Genomic DNA, 25,432 nt, shown 5'->3' on the forward strand with positions numbered 1-25,432 from the left:
TAAGCAGATAATGCAGTATTAAAGAGCTAATAGTAAATAATAACAACAGATAATAACAACAGATAGACAGATCAATGTGTCGCAGGCCAACTGGGCACTGCGAGGGTATTAGCCACACTGGGCTGTTTCAAAACAACAAATAGACAGACATGGGTTGGCAACTTATCGATAGTCCCTCAATGCCAGGTACGCGCCAAGTGATTCCAGTGAAGTCAGGCATCCCTGATGATCGACGCTGTCAGAGGGATTACCAGGGAAGGTCCCTTGATCAGGATCCGATCCTCCTCACACCGGGAATCCGGGGTCTGGGCGTGGAACAGAAATGACCATTCTGTTCCCTCCTTCCTGCTGGTTACCTGATACATGTGTTTTTTATACCTAGTCTTATGTTAATCTGTTGGCCTCAGGGCCACTCACAACGTTGCCCTATAGCTGTTACCCTATGGGATTGAAAGGTGTTAAAATTATCATAAAAGTTTACTACCCAGACTCGGGTTTATCCAATAAGCAAATTATGATGCAGCACCTTTAGGTTTGAAATTGACATCGCTCCGCCTAAATCCCAACCCCTTTTAGGCTTCATTTGAATATGCTTTCTTGGCATATGCTTTCCTGGAATGTGTTGGGTGTGCCAAGCAGTTAGATCCAGTTTTTATCGCTAAGACTGAACGCTGAGCAAAAAACCATTCGGTCAGCTAATCTCACAGCTACAGGTTTGCCTATGGGGCCAGTCAGTTCCATGAACAGTTAATTTATCATTTTGGTTAAACTTATGACAGACAAGTTAGATTTGTAGTTTACAAATTTACAAGCTTTATATTAACTAACATTACCTGTTTAGGCAAAATACCAAATGCCTCCAAGAAGCACATATTATTGCTTATCAATCCCTCTGGTTCTGGCTGTTACAGTCCCCACAGGCTGCGTGCTCCAAGCAGGGACACACAGACACCGGATCGCAGCTCTGCCCCAGTTCCTTGCAGTGGTGACAGCCTGGTCTAGAGCTGGGGTAGAGCTGCAATCCCTTGCCTTTGCGCCCTTGCCTACAACATGCAGGCTACAGATCGTGGCTCTGCCCTGGCTCTGGAGCAAGCTGTCCCCATCACAAGTTCCCAGCAGCTCCAGAACACCCCCTGCTTTGATCTCCCTGTGTGCCATGGTGACCAGACTGGGGCTGGTCTCCATGGCAACCCCAGCCTTGCACTTCCATAGTGTAGGTGCAGCTGGGAACTCTGTGGAGATCGGCCCCAGCCACGCACAGTGGCTGCTGGGAAATGGAGTCTGGCTGCTGCTGGCCAGACTTTGCCTGTCTCTGGGCTAGGAAGTGAGGAAGGAAGTAGTGTAAAGGTAGAAGCTCTGGAAGTGAGGACATTGGTCAGGATGTGTGGAAGTATGAGAAGGTGAGCCAGGTCTGGGGTACTGCAATACAGATGATCAAGTATTAGCTACCCCTCTCCTCCAGCTGTGCTGAGGGCCTGTAACAATTTGAAGATCAAGGTGTGGCAGATGAGATCACAGGCTACCAGGTAGTTGGGAGAGCAAGCCAAGTCTCTCCCTGCAAGAGGGCAGTAGTATGCCCAAGGGTCATAGCTTGAGGGTGGTCACAGCTTCCTCCACAGCTCTCTCTGCACAGCTCCTTTGCTGTTCCTATAACTGTGCTTCTATTTTCTGCAATGTACTTCTGTTCTGACTTTTAGCCTGGTGGGCCATTTCACTCCTGGGCCCAACATGCCTCACTGCAGTGTTCCTCAGTCCTAACCTGCTGTTTCTGCTGCAATTCAAGTCCCCTCCTTGGATAACTGTTAGTAACTCATTCCGTGGTGTATTGTTTTCTATTCCCTTGTCCTACATCACAATACTTCTAGAAGAAGCCATGCAACTTATCTTGTTCTCTGTGGCTGTTTCTAAGCACTCTAAGCACTTTAATATGTTAGTAGCTGCTTCCATTACTACTTTGGGAGCAAGGAGTTGGCAGGGAAAGGTGGAGGGTCTCTTCCACACCTGCTCACACTCTCATTAAAGAATGCCTGCATGTTTCCCATCTTTGCAGAGTGACTGATTGTTACCCACTTATTTAAGCTTTTTTTAATTTTCTTTAGTAATTTTGTGCCATTCTTCTTGTTTGTGAAATCAGGTGGTGTACATCTCAGGCAGGAGGTGTCCCCCTCACTATGCTATGTTTCAGGAAAAATATATTTGAAGACAATGTACAAGTGTCTTTTTGGGGAGAAAGGAGGTGAACTTGGGTGTAATTCAATCACTAGCTACATTCTGCAGCATCTAGTCTCTGTTTCCTGTATTGTATAGCTGCGAGCAATACATGTTCTGCCAAACAAGCACTAGATGTGCTGACACTATCTTTAAAGACTGTCCTGGAAAAGAAAAGAGGATTTGGGGTAAGGAGATATGGAGCATACACATAAGCAGTTACTGTGCAATAGCTGACACAGAAAATCTTCACCGCTTGTACATCAGTTTTAAAAAAAAGTAGCTATTGACGTTAGCCATTGCCCACTGATGGAGCCATCTTTGAGTGAGAAGATGAGACAAAACACTTGAGAGAGCGTTGCAGGTGATTAATAATTGACTTTTGTTTCAGGTCTGATCATTTGTGTTCCTCTTATAGCATTGGGCTCATCCTTTTCTTACAGCAGCTGAGCATTTGTGCTCCTCTTCTTAACAGCATGTTCTTATGGCATCAGGATCACTTGCATGTGGGAATGTAGCAAAATAACTTTTCTGAAACTGTAATACTATTATAATTCTTAAATAGTTACTGTATCTACTTGCATGCAAAGCAATGGTTTTCCACCAATCAGCATGGGGGAAAAAGCCACTTTTCTTACATTTGCATACAAGAAAACATCATAAAATACAGTGGCTATCATTAAACCTCTACCCAAAGCACAATGTGCTCAGAAATGAAAACCAAGTATGAAGTTGATTAAATGCAGCCAACAGTGAGCATAACTATAAAATACATGGCCCATATTGGGCAAACAGGCTGAGGGGAACCTTTTTGTGCAGCCCTTAAAAAATGGACAGTTGCTGTTCTCCCAGGAAAGAATGGACACCAGGCCTAGAGGTCTTGCAACACCAGACCAGCACTGAAGCAAGCTCTACTCTTCTTTGGTGCCAAAACTGCTGATGGGGTCCTTAGGATAGCTTATTGGATTAAGACAGATGGTAGTATGCATTAAGTCCCATCCCCGTCAGTGCTCTCTTTTTACGTCATAGTGAGCCAGTATGTTGCATACTCTTTTACTTAATCTTCACTATCACAGATGAGCTGTGACTTCCTTCCCCATTTCAAATGATTCCTGCTTCTTCACCAGCCTTAAATGTCTGGCAAACTTAACCAAATGGGGCCTGAAACAGTTCACCCAGAATCCCTCTGTTGGCCCTTCTCTTGGCCTGTTGCATATGAGGATTCCCCCACGCTCCATGAGGTGAAACTGGACCAGGTTGCCCTGTATCTTGCCTTCATATAAATTTTTGGAGGATCCCAGGACTCATGACAAGGATAACCGGTTCTAGTCTTGAGTTGGGGGGGTGCTAATTAGCACACTGATCCTTTGAGGGGAGGCAGGAGTATGTGTGTGGGGGGGGCGTGATTATGACAGGTAAAGGAGATAATGGGCACACAGATGCATGGTTGTAGTATTGTAACAAAGATGATGGTGTATGTGTGTTTATAGACTGTCAAGTAAAGTGGATTGGTCATGAGACCAGAACTGTAAAGGTATAGGGGGGGAAGGGGAGGATGTATGTACATGTGTATTTATTTTTGTAAAAAAAATAATTTGTACGTATATAAGCAAGTGCTAAATTGCTGTTTAAAAGTGTGTTTACAGAGTACCTGTGCTAAAATTTGCAGCAGTTTCAAAAAAAGGTAACATGCACCAGTTCTGGATGAAATAAGTTTATGGGTGCTATATACTAATTACTACAGCCATATTTAATTTCAAGGTCAGCATTTTCAAATTTGCTCCTCACTTCCATGTACTCAGGGAGAGCAGTCTGACAGTAAGGAGGGGAGAAGGGACTTTAGTGGCAAGCAGAGGGTAAGGGGTTACCTGACCCCCCAGATTTATTTTCCCTGCTAGAGCAGTAGAAGAACAAATTTAAGGCAAACCTCCAACCACTGAATTCTACATCTAGAAAAATATAACATTTATAAATGTTCCCATATAGAATTTAATTATTGGAGGGGTTCTTATAATCAAGGTTGGCTTATATTTCAGTAAATACAGTACTTCAGGATAGATATTTGATATTCTGTAAAAGCTGTGCCTTTTCACAATTCCACTTAATATACTTACAAAAAGTGGAATAGGCATTCCAAATCAGAACTGGAAAAAGGTCTTATTCTGGAATGCAAATGTCCACCCGGGGCTTATACTGAAAATAAAGTACTTCAGACCACTTCCTTGTCTAAAAAAGAAAGAAAGAAATTACAGGGTGCTAAGTATAAGTTGCAACAGGTTAGTAGACCTTACCTGAAAAACTCCACCCTGGGGGTGTCTACACAAGACACTAACTGTGCAGTAGCCTAATAATACTGTGCAGTAGCACATCACAGCATGGACAGTGCTAATATGCTACTGCGCAGTATTAGGCTACCGCACAGTAGCATCACTAAAAAGGTGCTCATCAATGCTACTGCACAGTAACTCAAGCTACTGCGCATGTATTTAATACTTGATTATACAAGCAGTAAATCAAATGCGCAGTAACCACTGTGCATTAATGAATGTGTAGACATGCCCCCTGTTACCAAGTGCTAATTCTATGGGAAAAAAAATATATGGGTCCTGCTGTTTCACTGAGGCAAGTGGGACAATTACTCATGTTAGCATTAGGGACCTGTACTGATAAGCAAACTAGCTACTGGGTTTGGACAGCAGGAGCTTTACCAGAGGTCATTCCTAGACTCAATTAAAAGATTAAATCTTCCTTAAACTTAAAATAAACTAAGCATGTTTGTTTTGTAGGGATGAAGAGATTAAAAAGATGTTGTAATTATCCCAAAAACAAAGATAAACCAGCTACAGTTAGACATAAGACCTACAAACATGTTAAATTATAGAAGCACAGTTGGAGCACTTGAATTTAGCTTCAATCTTAGCTATTCATGGAATAAACCTATTATTATTGGTGCAGTTTGTGCTCCCAGGTCAAATTTAAGTGATTTTAAAACACATTCTTTTTTTTTAATCTGATGGCATCACTACAGATCATTCCTGTCTGCATGTTTTTAATGCTGTTGGGAAAACTATGATGGAATATAAAGCACGGGTGAAACAAACATTGCATACTGTGATATGCAGGGGAATTTCATATCTAAAATACATTAGGATAAATGTTTATAGAGATTCAGTCTTTGTGATTATACAGATCTGATAGTATTTGTTCTCCCTTTAATTTTTTTATATCACCTTAATATCCCTGAGGTGGTCCAGTCCACTCTGAAAAAGTCAATGAAAACTCTTCACAGTTGGACAATATCAACCACTTTGTTACTCATTCATAAAGAATTCTTTCTTATCATAAGAGTCTTTCCTATAGCTCATTCTGCTTGAAGACAGACAGTACATTAACTGTTTGACTCTGATATTTATGTAAAGAGAAAAGTGTTTTTCCTTATATCAAGGCTATACAGATAATCAAGGGAACAGACTGATTAAGCAATCATTGCGCCTCAGGAAATAATTTGCACTTAATGTGCTGTGAATATTGGATTGGGTTTTTTGGGAGGTTGTTTTTCTTTTACATCTCTAACTCCAATTCCTGAAGTTTCTCTAGAAATAAACTAATGGAAAACAAACTGAAGGCAGGTTTATCAGATGATATTTCCAAACAAAAAGAAACAAAAACTTAACTTGTGGATACAAATAGACATGACTTGTTGAGAAGAGAGATTTGTGCCACCTAGGAAGGGGCTGTCATGTTAAAGCATAACCTTAAGATACCTTTGCAAATCTGTCATCAAAACTTTCCAGTCCAAGCATGAGATCCACATACCCATGAGCATATGAGAAACATGCAAGATCTCAGTTTCTGAAAACAAGGAAAACCTTAACTAACAAGGTTAAGGAGTAAACTTTACTTGAGGGGTTTTATTGATACCTGCTGTGGCATTTCTTATGCCTTCTTCTGAAGAAGCTGGTTCAAGTGCCTTTTGAAGAGGACCAGCTGGACCAGTGGTCTGCTCAGCACAACTATTCCTATATCCTCACTTTTCCAAAAATCAGAGTTATTCCCCTGGGAGAGTGGTAGCACAGAGCATGATACACTCATGTGAAGTTACAAGATTGTTAACTGACTAATAAAAGCTATGATACAGGAGCATGGCTAGAGCCCCTGCTGTTGCTTTTCTAATATAAATTAAGGATTTGTCAATCAACAAAAGTCATGTTATTTATTTCCCCTCCACAGAAAATAAGCTGAGCTTATTTGGGCATCTTTACATGAGATGAGGGGTTGCACTGGTAAATCTAATGATTAAAAAAAAAAGTAAAATAAACACTACACTCCTAACGAAACAGTTACAGGGTAGAAAAAAACTTGCATTTAGATCCAGTCCAAAAGGTAAGAAATAACAGGCAGAGGGAAAAGGGGAGGGGGGACTCTAACATTTCCCTCCTTTTATGTCATTTAGACTGTTCCCTTGACAGAAAAGATATATGTACACCGCCTATGAGTTATACCCTTTGCCACATTTCATATGTGATATATGTTGCTCCTCTCAGGAAAACCACTACCCAATTGATCAGAGAGCACACAGTCATCTTGAAAGATGCCCAGACTTAACATTGTAGAAGGCTCCAGATCAGAATTGAAGCACCCAGTGCCTCTAGCTCTCACAGTTTCATTGTAAGTCTTGTGATATGCCAGTATTCCTCATGAAGCTCCAGCTCTTAGAATGCTGTTATTGTATGAACATCTCAGCTTTTATTTAAACAAACAAAATAACATTAACTTTATTTCATGGTTATAGAGTAAGAACTGGAAACATAATCCAAGTCACCTCCAAGGGCAAATTGAAAATCAAATAGAAAGAGCTTTATTTTATTTAACCCTCACAGTTTAAAAACTAATCTAAGAATATCTTAGGGCCTGAGTGAACCAGAAGAGCTTGGGATGACAATGGAAGGGAATTATAACACAGGGATGTCTGCATATGCACTTTAATGTGCAGTAGCCTATTTTACTGAGCATTAAAGCATTACATAAAAAACTGTGCTAATACACTAATATACAGTAAAATAGGTACTGCACATTAAGCATCACCAAAAAGCATGCACTTTCACTACTGCACATTAGGGCAGCCTAATGCACATTTATTTAGTACCTCACATTAGAGATACTAAATTTAATGTGCATTAGGAAAAGGGCATTGTGGATGTGTCTACACATTCATTAGCGACTACACCCAAACTCTAGATGGTGCTATTTAGCCCCAGTCTTGCAAGCCATGTTACATAGGCACCTCTGTAGCAAGCACCAACTACATCTGCCTTGTCAGATGAACCTTGTCTTGTCAGATCTCTGACAGATATAAAGGTGCAGGCCAGAAGTACATTGGGCCAACTTTAAAATCAGGCAGCTAGAAACAATCCTGAATGATACAGAGCTCAAGCATAAACCTACCTGCGACCAGATAACAGTCTAAGTTTAGGTTAGAATGAAGATGCCAAGGGATTCATTGTAGTACTATACAGAAATCTAGAGCCCAAGTACAGTAAATTCTGGTTGATTCACCACTGTAAGGGGAATGCAAATAATGGCAAATCATCCAGCAGGGACCAATTATCAGGAGTTGACTAGTAGGGGGGGAGGGTCCTAGCAGGGAATTGTAACAGCAGCCAATTAAACATAGTGGCAAATAAACTAAAGCTTAATGTATCATGCTGGAGAGCCTGTGGGGGGGGAAAAAGGGCTACAAGTCGAGAGGAATAAAGTTAGATCCATTTGCACTTTGTTCTGCTCTTGTTTTCTCATAAAAATCATTGATTTGAGGAGGAATGAAATTCCATAGAAATAAGTTTGTACTCAGGGAAGTTACAAGTTGTTACTGCTGTTTAGATGAGTTTCTCCAACCTTCAGGTTCACTGCAAACCTTGTGATATACAGTATTTCTCATACAGTGTCAGGTCCCAAAATGCTGCTATTACATAAGAGTCTCAGCTTTCATTGAAACACAACATACTAACTTTATTTCTTGGTTGCGATTCTCCTTCTCATATTGTATTTTCAAGTTTATGCCTACATTCTAATTCAGGAACAAAACTGTAAACACATTTCTCTGGGATTGTTTTCATACAGGCTAGGTACAGACGTTCAAAAAGCCAGAGGCAGAATCAAAGTTACATCGTTTTGTGTAAGCAGCATAGTTCAGATTGGTAGCAAACAAAATCACACATTCACCGTTTGTGGGGAGCAAATCTTGGATCACTTTTTGCCGTTCTGGAACCAGTCTGTGTGCTGAACTTCTGTTCTGATATGGGTATAGACTGGTTTCTGCTCATTTACAGTGATAAAAGTGCAATGTCTGCACCTGGCCTTAGATGCCCGATTTGTAGATGTAGTCAAATATTTAGATTTCAAAATGAGTGCAGCTGCAGGCACAAATAATTATGCCTGTCTTTATCTATAACTACAGCACTGAAGGTCATTTTGGGAAATGGAGGTAGGAGAGGATGATGATGTTAAATGATCAGAAATATGTATCAGGCCAAAATGATAGGAACATATATATTGCAGATTGGTCATTATCTAAGAGTGTGATGTGTTTTTATGACACACAAGGAGAGTTCCATGGGCTACTTAAAGTAAAAGGCATGTATATAGGCACCTTATAGGCCAGTGTTTCTCAACCCATGAGTTGGACCCAAAAGTGAGTTGCAAGAATATTTCAAAGAGTCACATGCTGCAGCAAGGCAGAGGGGCAATTGGAGCAGGGGAAGGGGGTGGGGGAGAGCTGCATGGCTGGGCTGGTGTGCTTGTGGGGGCAGGGTGGCTGGGAAACACTGCTCAGGGGGGCAGGAGGGGCCATGATCAGGCTGTCTGGCACAGTGTGGCAACCCCACCCCAGGGCAGGAGGTGCCACAGACCTCCTCCTCCCTCCAGCTTGTGCTGGGTCCGGACTGCTCCACTGCTGCTTGCATGAGCCAGGGCCACCCCAGCCAGTGCACTCCAACTGAAGCGGGACAGGGGCAGCTGGAGGCCCTTCCGGTAGGGCTGGAGGGTGGGGGGAGGCAGGAGACTAAGGGGCCGGGCACCAGCATGGTCAGAGGAGCGTGGGCTGGGACAGGTCATGGATCTTTGCAAATGGGTCCCAATAGGAAAAAGGTTGAGAACCACTGTTACAGGCTAACCAAGGCAGACATAGATCTATAGGTATATATGAAGCACAAACTTTCATGGTATAAAGCTCACATCATTAGATGCTGTTATGCTACTTAAAGCATAACAGTCTTCAAAATAAATTATATTAAATATCATATATTTTATCTTCCTAGAAGTAGAAAAGGCACTAGATGCTCTGGTAATAGGCTTATCAGAAAGGAAGTAAATGATAATAGATACTATTAGAGATACTTTTTGTCTATGTCACTGTTTGTATAATCTGAAGTGTCCATTTTTCTAATATTTCAGGCTGAATGTCATCTCTGTCTCAAGGAATAGAAATAGCTGGAGTTCTAAAAATCCAAAATAGTGTCCTGATGGCTGATACTGCCCTGGGTTCCTAAAAAAATGGTAAGGATAAAAGCTGACTGCATATGACAATGCCTGTTTCGGAACTCTCAATTGTCATCCTCTGGGTTTTTGCCCAGCCCCATAATACAAATAATAGTGCAGCAGCTGCACAGTCCCCACAATCTTCTATACACTATTCTAAACCAACCACAGCACATCAAATAACTGGTCTTATTGGTGAGAAATGTTCTCCTACCATTCAAGCTGGGAGAACATTAAAGGGTCCTCTCTGGCAATTGTTACCCTGTCATAACTAAGCACTTGTCCACCTCCAGGCCACTTCCATACCTGAGTGCCTCCAACAGTCCCTCTTCTCACTTTTAGCCACTCTCCTACTTGCACCCTGCTCAGTTCCACAGCTCTAAGGCTCCGTAGCCATTGGGATCTATCTGGCACCAAGTCACTGGGGCTCTTATCTTCTTTAGTGGCCTGACAAACTGCTCGATCTTCCATAGCTTACCTCATATGTAGTCCCCAGGTTGGGTGGAGCTGCAAGAAGGTGGGCCTCTTCCCCTTAAAGAGACCTTTACCCACTTCACTAAAACCCCTAAGTCCCTTCTCTTACAGCACAGTTCAAGGACCTGTGACACTGTGGCATCTGAGGCCTCAATGAAAGAATGCATCTAATTTCCCATTGATCTTCATGAACAACAGGCATACATTCTGAGCCAAAGGCACTAGGAAGTCAGAAGCACATAGCAGGGCATGAAGATTTTTCTGCAGGGATCATGGGATTCACTTTATAACCAGCTGCTCTCTCCAGCACTGCTGAGGAGTTAGCAAGAAATGCACTGGAGGAGCAGATCCACCTAAAAGCACGTTTACAATGTTGTGCCGTGCAAAGATACCTGAACTAGATACCAGCAGCAGGATTACTGAATTTGTGCAGCACTGCCTGCACTCTGCCTCTCAACAGAGCTAACTGCACTGGCTTGTGTTGCACTTACACTGCTGTACTGCTTCTGTTACCCAAGCTCACTCCAGCATTTGCATGGACTTCATTGTGCTGGCTAGTGGACAGCGGACGAGGAAAAGGGTACAGTCATTGGCTGCAGCAGCTGTAAGCAACAGGGACAATTCCTATAAATCAGAAAAATGATGGGAAAAACAGAAAATCTAGGCATGCTGAAGTTATATCTCCCCTTCCCCTGTTTCAAGGCTCTTTCTGAAAAATTGTTACTCAGCTTTGAAAACATTGGCCTTCTGGAACTTCCTTTCAGCCACAACACTTGACCCTGTTCTCTTGTGAAGCCAATGACAAAATGTCCCTAATCACCATCTGACCTCCTGAACTTCCTATCCACCAGTGGCCCTCCACACACACCCACACATTCCCTGTGATTCCACTTGATCAAAACTCCTACCACAATTCCTGTTTTAAGAAGCAAATCTCTGGGTTGTTATCAATTGCCTGTTGTGCTCCATCCCAGAAGTAGTTGCCTATCAAGCAAGTCTTGCAAAGATATCTCCAAAAATCTCTTGGACATCCTTCTGGAGAAAAGGTGCTATATAAATACAAAGAGTCTCATACACATCCAGGGCTCTAGTAAACAGACATCAAAAGGGGAAACTTGTAGTTCTACAATGCACCTCAGTGGCCGAGGTCCAGGCCTCTTTTCAAGTGGCTCTTCTGTTAGGCTTCATTCAGAAATTGTGAGGCTGCAAATGGAGCTCTGTAAAAGGTCTCTCACTCTGCAGTGAAAAATGGATTTTCAGACATTCTCCTTGAAGAGTGTTTTACCTCCATAATAAAGGCAGGGCCTGCCCTGAGACTTTCATGGATGAGGCTGTTGAGGATTCTTTTTCATGTAAACCAAGAGATAGGCAGTTTCACCCCTGGAGAAGGAAAAAAAAGGAAGGGGATCAAGATGACTGTAGTTAGATGCTCCAGTTTGCCTCTTTTCAGTTTTCCTACTGGAGGTAATATGACTTAACCTTCCTGTCACTTCTGAGACAGGGCTGTAACTGTGATAAACTAAAGGTGATGTGCCTGACAAAACAGATTTTCTCCGTGTCTTGCTTTCTTATGATTTATCAATATATGAGAGGGGGAGGGGAGAGAAAGTGGGTTTTAGGGGATACCGACAGAAGTGCATAGTACATCGCTATCCCTATGGTCTGTGTGATACTGAAGGTGAATAAGGAATAATAAGATCATTGTCACTCACAGACTTGTGACTATACAGTACTAATCAGCCAGGCAATTACTATGAGAATCAATTCATTCTAGAGAAATAAAGTTTAGATTGTTTTCCACCCTACCGCAAAGCTCCAGAGTGACTCTCAATAAAATGGAAATATGCCCTTACCAGCGCAGGTCCGCATTTCCGTAGGTACATTTGATATCATCCCATGATACCTGTAAGAAGCCAAGCAGCAAAAGAGATGATGTTTAGACACAATAGATAGCATCACAGCCGTTCCCAACAGGGTTCTATGCACTGCCTTTGAATAATTACAGGCCCATCCATCAAGGGGTTCAATGCATGATTGCTGGATGGCCATTTTTGTCAACTGCACCTGAAAATCTTAAGTCACGTGCTTGCAGAAAATTCAAGCCATTCTATTTATTGCAAACTATTACAGAGGGAGGCACTGGGTGCTGTCATGGAGACTATTTCTTATTCTTGTTCTCTTAATCTTAAATAACAGTCACTCAGACTACGGTATCTGTTACGTAAGAAAAGCACAGCACTTCTAATAACTGGTCCATTTTCTCAGTGGAGAGTGAACTGCCATTTACAATGCTACAGATTTACAGCGGAAAGGCACAAGATGGAGAAGAGAACTCAGTACCCATTCAGTTGTGCACATCTCCTTGAACTAGAAGTGCTTTTTGTAAGCCTAGGCAGAGACTAGAAAGAGTGAACAGCAGAAAAAACTGAAGAGCTGGGGCTCTGTTTCCTCACCTGGCAGACACTGGAATCATTGAAGCAGTACCACTGGTGGTCTATAAGGCTCCGAGTATAGGCACAGTAGTGGCCAAAGTTGGCTGATCCCAAGTGAGCAACAACAGCAAAGAGATCATACTGCCAATCAACCTAAAAAGAGCCACAAAGAGCAACATTTTCACTGCAGCAGCCTCAAACTGTTGAGCAGAGATGATAACACAACAGAAGTTATTGTCTTCATGAGAAATATGCCTTCTGCCCCACAACAAGAGGGGGCAGTGGCAGATTAAGATTTACTGGGGCCCTGGGCAAATAGGAAATTGGAGGCCCCCCTCCAGGCAAGGGCAGTTTCACTCTGCACCCACCAAGGGCCTGCAGCTGGGCCAGCCCAGCCTCCTTTGTGCGTCTGGGGTGAGTTAGGGGGTGCAAGGTGAAGGCAGCCTCAGCCCTGGCCCAACCCAGCCCCTCCATCCAGCAGATGTTGCACAGCTGGGGCTTCAGTCCCCCAGTGCTGTTGGATGGGCTTGGGCCAGGGCCTGGGCCAAGGCCAGGGCTGGCCTGTGGGTGAGGGGTGGGGCATGGAAGCCACTGCCACACGCATGGAGTTCCACACCCACCCCTAGCCCCTGGCCCTGGTCCTGGCTCAACTGAAGGGGAAGAGGTGCATGCTGCCTGCCCTGGATGCCCATGACCATGATACCTGCCTGGACTGTGATGCCCCTAGCACCCCAGGGGTGCCCCGAGAGGGAGCAAGACAAAGATAGCCTCGTCCTGAAGATCATTTTCTTCAGTTTTGCCTAAAGGGAATTCAGTTTGAATATCCTGTTCTCCCAAACATCCATTTACTTATTTAGGAACCTAAGCCCTATTTAGACCTTTGTTAATCAAGACCTTTGAAACCAAGGTTTTCAGGGCTTCATAATCATTATGGGTGAGATAAGATGGGCACAGCAGTCTTAAATGCCTTAATCTTATTGCCCACATAGCCCAAAGATATACCTGTAAACAGGAAAGTCCCATGGACGTTAGGGGGAATAGGACTATGGCATACCAACAAAACTGCTTTGCAAACAAAAAAGATAACCTCAAGCCCTTGCTGGTACTATACCCTCCTTCATTACAGGAAGGTTAACCAATAGATCCACATAGCAGCAGATCTCCCACCTATGTATTTGCTCTGCTAATACTAACTCTTCCACAGGGTCAGAAATGGATCCCTGCTAATCACAGCTCCGTGAGATATGGCAGTGTCTAGGTTGCTCTGAGTGGGCTGCCCACATCCTGACTTCCCATCCAGTGTGAAATGCCAGCTTTGCTGCTCATTACCTCTCTGGTATCCATGAAATGGGTTTACAGAGCAAGGCAAGAGTTGCCAATTAAATACTGGTTATGATTAAGTAAGACATAAAGGTTTGTTCTTCTCTGTAACAACTGGAAACGGAGCAGCACTGGGAAAGTTATATTACTAGTCTCAAAAAAATATACAGGTTCAAGATTTTGAGATAGCAAGCAGCTTAGTCTGCTGATTTAGCCTAAGTACAAAACTTGCAAAATGACAAAAAGTTAAAATCACAGGGTATGTGACAACGTTAGGTACAGGTTAAGCCCAGAGTCTAACCCCCTTACAATGGTACCGAACAGTGAGATAGATGTCTCTCTGACTCATGAGTCTATTGAATGAACAGAAAAAAAGGGTAGGTGATCTGTCTCTTTAGGTGAAATGAAATAAACCATCTCACCTTGTCTTTGGCATCTGCGTGACACTGCTCTTGTGTCAGGATGTCATTGAAATTGAGGCTTTGTGGGAACGGTAGTGAATGGCTGATCTTCTGAGTCCTAGTGGATTTCTTGCAGTAGAACCGTTTTAGATGAAGGGTCAAGGCCAGTGGCAGATGTTTTAGCCTTGTGCCCTGCAATGCAATAAACACTGGAGCTGAAGACTAAGGAATCGAGAGAGATTTAAGATGTTAAGACCAACATGAATGACTTTAGGATATAGAGAGGTCTGTGCTACAATGAATTAAGTCCCCTGCTTTTCATTTTAGAAATTCAAAGTCTGCTTGACTGGAAATGCTAAAGGTTTACATACACACCGGATTATAAACTATGTAAAGAATCCATAACCACAAAATATCCTGGCTGTACCATGGTTTGTATCTTAGTCTTCAGGTGTTCATTCTGTGCATTACTTCTCTGTCTCTCTTTTATCCTTCCCTGAAGCATGTAGCTCTCTGTGTGGTTAGACAAGACTACAGGAGGTAATGGAGGGATAAATGCAATCATGGCTATAGTGACAGAAGTTATAATTTAGAGTTGCTCCCTAGTTTGAAGAGTTGGGAGTTTTAGGAAATGGTTAGTGAGTTAGGAGACTCAGGTAGTAGTTAGTTAGAGAGAAAAAGGATCTGCAGAGGTTAGCCTATTGCCTCCCATTAAAGTTTGTTGTTTAGTTCTCATTCATGTATGCCTGTGTTCATTGAAACCAATGGTCACTACACTGGCAACATACGAGATGCGCAGAGAAGCATTGTAGGATACTGCCATGAGTAGCGGGGCTTCCCTGCAGGGTGGTTGAGAGGTAGGTCCATAGACAATTTCCCCTTCAGTAAGTGCCTACAAAGAACACCTTAAGTGGTCTATCCTATCCTGGACAACATGTACCTTGGACAATACATGCTAGAAGGTTTTATATTTTTCTTACACTTTGGCAACACTCAAATATCTTATCAGTTCAATAAAGTCTCACTGATGAGTTGGAATTGGGGTTTGTTTACAGCCTCTGTCACTCTAGCAACATAACCAAGTCAGGAGAGTCCTGTAGTAGAGAAACAGCAAAGTCCAACAGAAGGTATTTTTGTGCTGGTGTAGCTACAACACTTTGTCACGGGTGCTGACAGACATGCAGGGCCCTGCTCAAACTCATGGCGCTTTATATAAAGCACCACGAGTTAGTGACCACCACTCCCCTGGCCCAACAGACATTCTACAAACTCTGTTCCAGTGCTTTACTACTCTCCTTTTGCAAGTTTTTCCTAATATCTAGCCTAAACTTCCTCTGCTACAAGTTGAGACTGTTACTCCTTGTTCTGTCATCTGCCACTACTAAGAACAGTATAGCTCCATCGTCTTTTTAGCCACCCTTCCAGCAGTTTCCTATTTTACAGGAGTTCGAGAAAATATTTGCTTACCTGCAGACATGGTGTTTTCTGCTTACACTGTTCACAGAAACACATGTCATTGCCAGTCAGCTGTTCAGGCTGGAAAAAGCACTGTAGGGAATCCTCCTAGAAATACATAGAAGGTTTCTGTCAGTCAAAAACAGGAACTGAATTCATCCAAGTTAGATTTCTACCACTTCTTCATTTCAAGGGATTTAGTATAAAGGCCCATACACAGAAGAGATGTGCAATTTCAAGGTGTCTGGTAAAGGAAATAGGGTTTTTTTCTCTTGCTTTTTTCTGATAAATAAAATAAAAAAGATTTTACTTCTTTAGTTTTATTTTTAACTATTTTGTTATAAGTTAGACCAGTGGTGCTCATCCTTTTGGCCCTGTGGGCCAGATGAGTAGTAAAGGATCCATCTGCAGGCTGGATTTGACCTTGGGGCCTAGCATCCCCTCGCTTCCTCCACACATCAGGATTGGACTCTGGTGGCTTAGCACCACCCCCTCCTAGCCTGTATGCAGGGATTGCATCCCTGGGGTCTGGGACCACAACTTCCCACCCCCCATATGCTGGAATTGAGTCCCAGGGGGCTGGCACTGCCCCCCACAAGCCAGAATTGGGCCCCACCAGCCTGGTACCACCCTCTCCCAGCCTCCCACACTGGGATTGGACCCTGGGACCCAGTGCCACCCTACCCAGCCCTGTTTTCTGGGATTGGGCACCAGATCCATCACACAGAGCTCAGGGCTCCCTTTGGGTCTGGAGATTTAGCAGCAGGGGTGTAGTGCCACCACTCCCCTGATACCAAATTTCCAGATCCATGAGGAGCCCTGCAGGTCATATGACATTGTACTGCAGGCTGGATCTGGCCTGCAGACTGGAGGTTGAGCACCCCTGCAGTAGACAAATCCCCTGTTTCAGAATTCAGCAATCACTCTTCACTCTATCTAAGGTACAGTACTGTGATATCTAAGCTCTGCGGATTACATGCAGCTATTACTATGTGTTTTAGACAGAGAGGGAACAGTGAACCGGATACCAAAATTATAACCTCCTTTCAGAAAGGAGCCTCAAGAGCTCTATCTTCCATGTGGAATTCCTCCAGGGACAAGTAGAAAAGACAAGGGTTAAATAGCACCCCAGCATAGATACTAGATAGATACTAGACATGGCTTCTAGGAGAGGAGGCTCTTGAATCAGATTCCAGTGCCTTAGTGAAGTTGACTCTTCCTCCTAATAAAGGGCACAGTGAGAAGGGATGCTAAACCTACCAGTGTCCTCAGCAGGTGAGATCTGGAATCAAACATTGGGAGTGGGAGAGTTATCATGTGGCTGTCCCTGTTTGTTTCAAAGGAACACCTCTGGCAAACCAGGTACTCCTGCACCCAGATAGTGTACAAAGCAGTCAGCCTTTCCACCTGAAAGGGTAAAAAAAACAACAAGAAATGGATACAAATCATATAACACATCTGCTAGTGGCTGTACTTGGACACCTCACTGATGTAGTGTCGCTTCTTTAGGGCTTGAAACCAGATCTGGCACTTCTCTAGAAAGAGAGTACCTCATAGCATTGAAATAGGGACACTATAAATGCCTCACAGAAGTTACAGGGGTTTAGGTTTAGGTTGTTAAACAGATGAACTGCTGTTGTAGCAGATACATATATATAAGACATCTACATGTATGTAATGTAAGAATCACATGCAGCTGACAGGTGTTCATTTAAAGGAGTGATGAAATATAATCCCTGATCCTGAAAATCATGCCCCTTTCCATGCCAAATGTGCCTTGCAAGATGCATGATTTTGGAATCAATTCCCAATTGCACCCTACTAGTCAGTGCAGAATCATGATTCCAGGCTCCCCTGTACTAGGAAGTTGAAAGCCCTGTGCCCCACAATCCACTGGTTTTCAGATGGCTCCACCACTTCAGCAGGGCCAGTTGGAGATCTGGTGCACTCCTAGTCCTGCCACATGTTCAATTTAAGATGTGATGGAAACCAGCCACAAAAATTAACAGACTAATAGCATCTTAAGTGTAATGTCTCCCAAGGGCCATATCTTTGTACCAAACCTACAATGTGTGTTTGTCTCCTGCATAAATACATTGAGCTATTGGTTACTGCTTGTTCATAGCCTAGGAACCTCTCATGAAAAAAACTGCCTCCATTAAACATGTAAGCGGTGGCTGGCAGTAACTGAAGGAAGCTGACAGATACTAAGGCAAGGAGCAGTGACCATTTAAAAATAACACTGACTCATATTTCTGTAAATCTGGAATTGGAAGAAAACTGAGATTACCAAACCTGTTTTTGTAAAAGATTTTCCTTTTCTATATTAACAAGTAGCTCCCGCAACAAGGATAATTATCCCTTTGGCCTGGCCTGAAAGAAGTTCAACTGAAATTTAACTGAAACTTGAAATGACAAAACCCTTAGCAGCTTGATTCCCGGTGACTGGGAGATAAGAGAGTAGAATCCAAAAGATAAGGGTGGGACTCCTGGACCTAGGACAAAGGCTGGCTGGTAAAAGGGATTCCTGTTAGGAAAAGCAGTAAAAACCCCTCATTCCCAGGGATAGGTTGCATGGCTTTTTCATTCATCACACTTACCAGGTCCATGTTTGTGATTTGACTCTTAATGAGGTTCCAGAGGATCAGTAATAGCTGTGCAGCATCATGCTGGACAAACACTGGACACATCGAAACATTACAAGCTTGGTCAGTATTATGAACAATAAATCTTCCTCCTCTGAACCCCTTTCAGAGACATGAGGTTCCCACCCACTTCTTTGCCTCCAATCCTCCCCAGTCTCCACAGTACACCAGCTGGCTTTCCAACTGATGAGAGAGGGGTGGTTTTTCCTCAGGATCCCCATCAGTGTTGTTTTTTAATATATCTCACTACAGAAAAATGTGAGCCACCTACTTCCAGGCCAGCACTGTTCCAGCAATACTCCCTGCAAGCACAGACTACTAAGGACTAGGCAAGAATGCTACACATGGATTTTCCATGGCAGCCCAAATGGCACATTTAATGACCCAGCTGGATGCAAAGGTAAACTGCTCAGCTGAAAGGCTGAACCTGGCCTTCATATTGATTTGATGAGTTCTGAATCAGAACAAGGCTTATCTGCTCACAGACTGGGGTGAGTTTGGTATAGTTTAACCACCTATCTTCCTGCCTTCCCTTCCAGCTGACACTATGAAAGAGAGAGCAGCTTCCTCCCCGTAATGACACCAATATAAGAAGACATATCAAGCAATAAGCTACCTCACCCTCTATATCCAGTACATCCCACTCCCCTCTAAGATCCATCTGCTTTCCTTCTCTAGAGCAATGCAGGCTGTTACTTAAGAGCAGGGGCAACCATCTCATGCCCTAGCCAACAGGCAGGTTGTTCTTCAGGATCTACCTCCCCAAATCCCTTTCATCTGCCAATATGGAAATAAGGCCAGCATCTCTAGTCTCTGCTAGTGGGATACAGCACACACCATGTGGCAATATGTCATCACTTCTCCCTTTCCTAAATCAGATGAAAAGGTGGGAAAGTACTAGGCGCAACCACATAGGGAATGGTGGGCTGCTGCTTACATTCCACACCGTGCAGTGAGAGACAGCGAGAAAGTTCCAAGGGATATACAGCTTCCCGTTTGCCACGCTGCATCTCCTCCAGCAGCAGGAGCATCTGGTATGGGACATTCTTCCTCTGCTCTGCAGAGCTGAATGGCACTGTGATCCTGTGAACAGAAGAAGCCATAGGAGCTGTGAGCAAGTCTCATAGCTAAGAAGTCTCAGGCATTGTAACCACAGGTGCAGAAGTGGATGGTACACACAGGAGTGTAAGAGGCAACCACAACCTACATGTCTCCAATAAATTAGTAAAGAAAGAAGACTTCCAGCAGGAGGCTGCTGCACTGCCGTGTCCAGCAGGACATATGGCAACTTTTAAAGAGCGATTTCAAAGTTCTACATTGCTCCACCCCTGTATTGGGTGCACAATGGCTGGACCCAAAGGCATCTCTAAGCCACCTTCTGAGTCCAGGGAAGCAGAAAATAATGATAGCACAGTGGGGTCCAGACTCATCTTTTTCTGCTCCTTCCACCCCCAAAACATTCCCAAAATGCTCCCTATCCTGTAGGCCAGGAGCAGGGTTGGTGCAAAGCCTTTATTTAAGCTTTAACTTACAGTCAGAGCCTGTTAGTGGCACGAGGTTAGTACCCTGATAAGTTACAATGATAACTCTTAAGAGGCTACTGCTATTCTAGGGAGTGTAGTCTGAATGCACAATGGAGCAAATGTTCTCAGGAGAAATGTTGCCCGTATGGGTGTTACTGCAAACAAGCATTAACTGGATATGAAAAGGCCCCCTGCTATAGTACTTATCCTGCCATACCAATGTAGAAAGGGACCCTAACAAACTTAAGAGTCAGTCCCATTCTGTATGACAGAAACAGAAAATTTCCACACCTGCAGTTCCTGCTCTTGGTAAGAAATAAGGGAAAGTTGGGAGGGGAAATGGGGTGAAATGGTAACTTGCATCACTCCTTAGAGTGCCTGGGTATTACCATGAAAAGAGACGGCTGGTAGATACAATTCAGGACCTAAGTATGCAGTGGAGTTTTGTGACTGTATTTCAACACTGGAGACCTAGATCCAAATTGTACTCCCTTTGTTGTTTGACTCTAACCAGCAATGTCTGTGATAGTTTGAGCTCAGTCCTGTGGAGAGCTAATTATCATCAGGTTTCATTACTGCAAGTAGCTTGGGGATCAGCCTGGATGCTTGATTGATAGAAGGAATAGAACTAATTTTAAAAACTTGATAGACCATACCCTCTACCAATGAGGTGTCAAGTGCATCAGCCTTCCCCTCCCCTCCCACTTCCCCAAAAATTATCTGCGAGTAGAGAGCTGTGCTTTTGGAACTGTGGCTTAGCTGCTCGTTAGCTCCTTGCTATGAGACCCTTGTTCAGTGAGCTGGAAGACCTGGCATCTCCAGGCAAACTGTCCTGTGAACGGACAGTTCATGTAAAAATGGAGTTGAGCAAGCGAGGCAGTGATAGTAGCATCACTGGGCGTGTGTAGATGAAATGGGGGCCCTAAATTGAAGCGGTGGGTTTTAAAAAACACCGCTTCAATTTAGGGTTGATTGAACCACCCTGTCATGCACACACCCCACTGAGTTACCTGCCTCTCTGACGGGGAGGGGAGGGCGAGCTGCCAGCGGGCCGAGTGGTCCCTGGGCTGCGGGAGGGGGCCTGGTGCTTCCCTCCATGGCAGTGGTGCCCCACCCCCGCTCCCCCTCCCCCCCGCCCTTTCCTCCATGGCAGCAGTGCCACCCCTCCCCAGGTGGCCCCCGCCTCCAGGCAGCTGGCTCAGGCAGTCCCGGGGGGTACTGCAGCCACGGGGGGAAGCACCAGGTCTTTCCGCAGCTCCGGCAGGCAGGCTCCGGGGGGAGAGGGGGGCGAAAATCAGGCTCCCTGATTTTCTTGGGTGCAGCCTGCCTTCCCAGGCTGCTGCCAGTCTGCCTGCAAGGCTTTCTGCAGAGCCGTGGAGATGCACAGAGCCCGGTGCTTTGCTCCACGGCTGTAGGGGCACCAAACTAAAACTCCTTGAAGGAGCTTTAGTTTGCTGCATCCCAAGTCATTTAAGGCACATTACACCACCAAATTTCCTACAGCAGCTGGAATTAATGCATAATATGCCGCTGAGGTGTGCAAACACTGACACCATTAAAGCAGTGCAAAAGCACTTAGCCCACTTTAAAGTGTTGTGCACACCGCCTCCTGGTAGTATAAGCTCAGGGAGTAGGCATTCTGCCTGCACATTTCCTACCTTCGCAGTATCACAGTGAAGTGTCTGTTCATGAAAAACACTTGGAGCAAGGAGTTCAGGCAGCAGCTCAGTCCAATATTGTACAGCCCAATTGCTCCTATAGGCACAGTAAAGAAAGTGAGGATTACACCTTATGTGCTGTGAGAGAGCTTCAGCGGCACTGGAAAGATGGCAAATTTCCTGTTAGGCATTTACAGCTTGCTTAACACACAAGCCCAGCACCTTGGCCAGGATTGTGGAAGCACCAAATCTCCTCCCTCAAAATTGTAAAAAACAACAAAAACAAACAAAAACAAATGGAGTGTCATCTGGATATGAGAGGTTTCTTTAGAGCCTTCTGTAGAGGTAGCCCCAAATAATACAGTGCAGATCTGGGTTTGAGCTCATATAGTGCAGATCTGCTCCCCTGGATTCAGTGTTCCCCTTCAGACATATTTCAGATTTGGTTGTCAGTGTCAGAGAAAGGAAAAAAGTTGAGCAAAGGGCAAGGAATCATTTTCACTCAGAGCCTCATGAAAAACAAAGATATACAGGTTTCCCTCCCTTTATGCTGTACTGTACATGCATTCCTGGAAAACAGTGCATAACTCGAATTCGCATAAAGGGAACCCACTTTACAATGTAACAAATAGGGATAGGTTCCAAGACCTCAACTGTTCTGACCCCCAGACCCATTTCTACCACTTTTACAGGACAATTTTGGTACTCAACAACAGCAGACAGTACACACAAGCACAGGGCACTATCATAATGGGGATGGCAACTACAGAAACACGTGTGACAGACAACAAATGAGGAGCACAGATCCACGTAGGAGACTATATTTTGGCACTTGTCACTCCCATAGTGCACTGCACAAAGCAGCTGACTTAGGGCTTCCACCACACTGATCGCATAAGAGTGAATTTACCTGCATATAACACATTTTGGTATAAAAAGAGTCATCACATAGGAGTGAATTCACACATACAGAACCTGCATAAAGCAAGGGAAACTGTATTTTGTGCTGAGTGAGGGTGGGGGTCAGTGATGGGTACTTCTGAAAAGTTTTACTTTTGGAGTAATCAGCTCCACCCAGAGAGAGAGAGAGAGAGAGAGAGAGAGAGAGAGAGAGAGAGACGCATAGCAGTGAGGAAATGACTATAATGGATGATAAGGAGACCAGGGTTCCAGCAATTTATGCATACAGCAGGGGCAGGAAATTATTTTGGGTGGAGGGCTGCTTACTGAGTTTTGGCAAGACATCGAGGGCCACATGACAGGCAGCCAGGGGCAGATAAATATTAATTTTCTAAATTTTTTAGGGGCCCTGTGGGCCAGATAGAATGCCCTGGCGGGCTACATCTGGCCCCCGGGATGCATTTTGCCCACCCCTGGCATAGAGTGAATGGGGATGAAGAGTGACACAGGCAACATCTAACCTTCTTCAACTGTCATGATGAAGCCGCCCAGTCTAAGATTTTGAAAGGAAGACGCCATTTGGGATCATTTTCCATAAAGTACAAAGCTTTCACTTGGTAGGACCAAATATGTTGTCCTGGTATTTAATTTATAAGAATCCTCCATGTATGAAATCAAGCAAAGAGAAAAAGAATTGCGGGAGAGAGAGAGAATGAAGAATTCAAGAGAAAGTGAGGGAGAGTGAGCAAAACACAGAAAAATAGCATGAGAAAGAGGGAGAGAAATTTTTTAAAAAGCATTACCATTATTTAAGTCTGCCACACCATAGACAGATATTAGCTTCTGATCTCTGTTCTTCATAACTTTCCCTGTATCCTTTTCTACTTCTGCCGCTGCCTTCATGTTGAGATTCACTGGCAGCTCTGATTTGTTGCTTCTCGTTTGTCGTCCAGTTCCCTGGCCCATGAACGACACTAGGCAACACAAAAACTAAAAAGTACATAGAAAGGTTGGAAAGATGTATAGTACATTGCAAAATAAAATCCATTTTGTCATTTGAAGTTTTCACAGAGAAAAAGATGGAATGTCAAGAAATAAATGTTACTATCATCATTATGTTTTGGTGTGTTTGAGCTGGCACTCCAGGTCTGATGTGAATTAGCATGGCAGGAAGGATAAGGATCTCACTGCCACTGCACTTCCTATATTTGTTTTGTTGCTAAATATAGGTACAGACAGAAGTGTAGCTCCCCAGTCTAACTCATGGCGCTTCACAGAAATATTGATATTAAAAGTTTACAGATTACTAGCTTATAACCAGAGCTGCACTAGGTTAGCAGCCAAATATCTTGAAGACTTTGTTTGCTTCAGATGTTTTCATGTGACCAGGAAGCCAGGGTTCTGTGCATTTTCTCATTACAATGACATGACAAGGCCAGGACAAAAAAAGTAATTGCCACATGATGAAACCTCAAAAAATAGTACAATTTTTCCACACTTCTGAATCCTGCAGTTGCAGCACCCTCTAGTGAAAAAATTGTGAATGTCCCCTGGAAGGAAGGTCTGGTATTGAATATTACATAGATATCTGTCGAATAGAAAAGAGAGTTGCAACAAATAATCAGCCTTTTAACAGAGTGTTCTGCTGTGTCTGTTAAAAGGAACCTTTTATTCCACAACAAACCTGGTGAATTCTCAGAAGGGCAAATCTCAGCTTTTCCTGCCTTTAAACTGACGAGTTGTTTATTTGTCTGTTTTGTTTTAAAATGGCCTGAATCCCTACTCCACCACTCCGGATTGAGATTTTAAAGGAGCCTAATGAAATTAGGCACCCAGCTGCTACTGAATATTGTTTATGATTCTTTCAAAACTTCCATCCCTATTGGTTTAACAAGACTTTTACAACTCTCATTAAGCAAAGGCATCTTGAGAGTATCCTTACCTTTAAGGACTGGGCCCACAGAATCCACCAAATAACCACAATAAAGCTAAAAGATGCATTCAAGCAAAGCAAATGGACACCAGATACTGTCTATCCACCTGCATGTTTGTCTATCCCAAATTGAGAATCACCCTCCAAATAATCACAACCCAAAAATGCTGGAGGTCAACATAATACAAATGATAGCTTACAAAGCATTAGACTTGGAAATCAACTTCAGTGTCCTGAAAAGGTAAGGACCAAAGGCTTTTTAATATAAGTAGAGTATTCACTGTCTCGCATATAAGCTACATTAAGTATCTAAATGATGCCCAAGATATAATAACCACTTAGGAAGAAGAGTTAACTAGAATCCAAATAATTCACTACTTCCCTGGAAGCTGGGGCTAGGCTAGGAAAATAGTATTTTTAGTATCATAGGGCTGATTCTACCAGATGCCAGGAGACCAGATTCTCAAAAGTACTTGGGCACTTTCATATGTTTGAAAATCTGATTCTAAGTGCATGTGGAGGTGCCTCTTTAATGGAGGTAAGGGACAGGGATTTAGTCTTAGGGTTTGCCCAATCTGGGGAAATTTGGAACAGTGTAAATACATTAATGCAATACCAAATTAAGTAGATGGTGGGCATGTCTACACAAGATACATTACTACACAGTAAACTAATCTAGTAAAGCATGATTGAGGCACAGGGCTGGGAAGCAGGCAGCTGTCTGGGGCAGGGAACAGTTTCCCAGCCCCTGACCCAATCCACTTATCAGGGAACGAGTCTGGGAGGCAGCTGCCATGGAGGCAGGACAGCTACCCCCACATCCCCCAGAGCCAAGGCCTGACCCCAGTGCCCCCTGCCAGCCTGGGGCTGACACCTGGGAGAGCCTGGAGCCCCCCTGGTTGCTGTAGGGGGGGCAGAGCAGGGCAGGAGTAGCCCTGTACTGAACC

General features: G+C 43.8%; 1 protein-coding gene across 1 annotated transcript in view; it reads right to left on the reverse strand.

Moving 5' to 3' along the window:
- Positions 1–7,387: 7,387 nt before the first annotated feature.
- Positions 7,388–25,432, reverse strand: part of USP18 (ubiquitin specific peptidase 18) — a 25,354-nt gene continuing 7,309 nt past the window's right edge. The window contains exons 2-11 of the mRNA XM_014517894.2: positions 23,356–23,542; positions 21,653–21,749; positions 19,409–19,554; positions 18,427–18,506; positions 17,087–17,233; positions 15,839–15,934; positions 14,393–14,563; positions 12,672–12,803; positions 12,072–12,121; positions 7,388–11,598 (exon numbers count right to left, since the gene is read on the reverse strand). Coding sequence (XP_014373380.1) covers positions 11,538–11,598; positions 12,072–12,121; positions 12,672–12,803; positions 14,393–14,563; positions 15,839–15,934; positions 17,087–17,233; positions 18,427–18,506; positions 19,409–19,554; positions 21,653–21,749; positions 23,356–23,518 — 1,143 coding nt within the window. The 5' untranslated portion in view covers positions 23,519–23,542 and the 3' untranslated portion in view covers positions 7,388–11,537. The remainder of the gene's footprint in view (positions 11,599–12,071; positions 12,122–12,671; positions 12,804–14,392; positions 14,564–15,838; positions 15,935–17,086; positions 17,234–18,426; positions 18,507–19,408; positions 19,555–21,652; positions 21,750–23,355; positions 23,543–25,432) is intronic.

Source organism: Alligator sinensis, unplaced genomic scaffold (genome assembly GCF_000455745.1).
Source record: "Alligator sinensis unplaced genomic scaffold, ASM45574v1 scaffold87_1, whole genome shotgun sequence".
In the NCBI taxonomy this organism is placed as follows: Eukaryota; Metazoa; Chordata; order Crocodylia; family Alligatoridae; genus Alligator; species Alligator sinensis.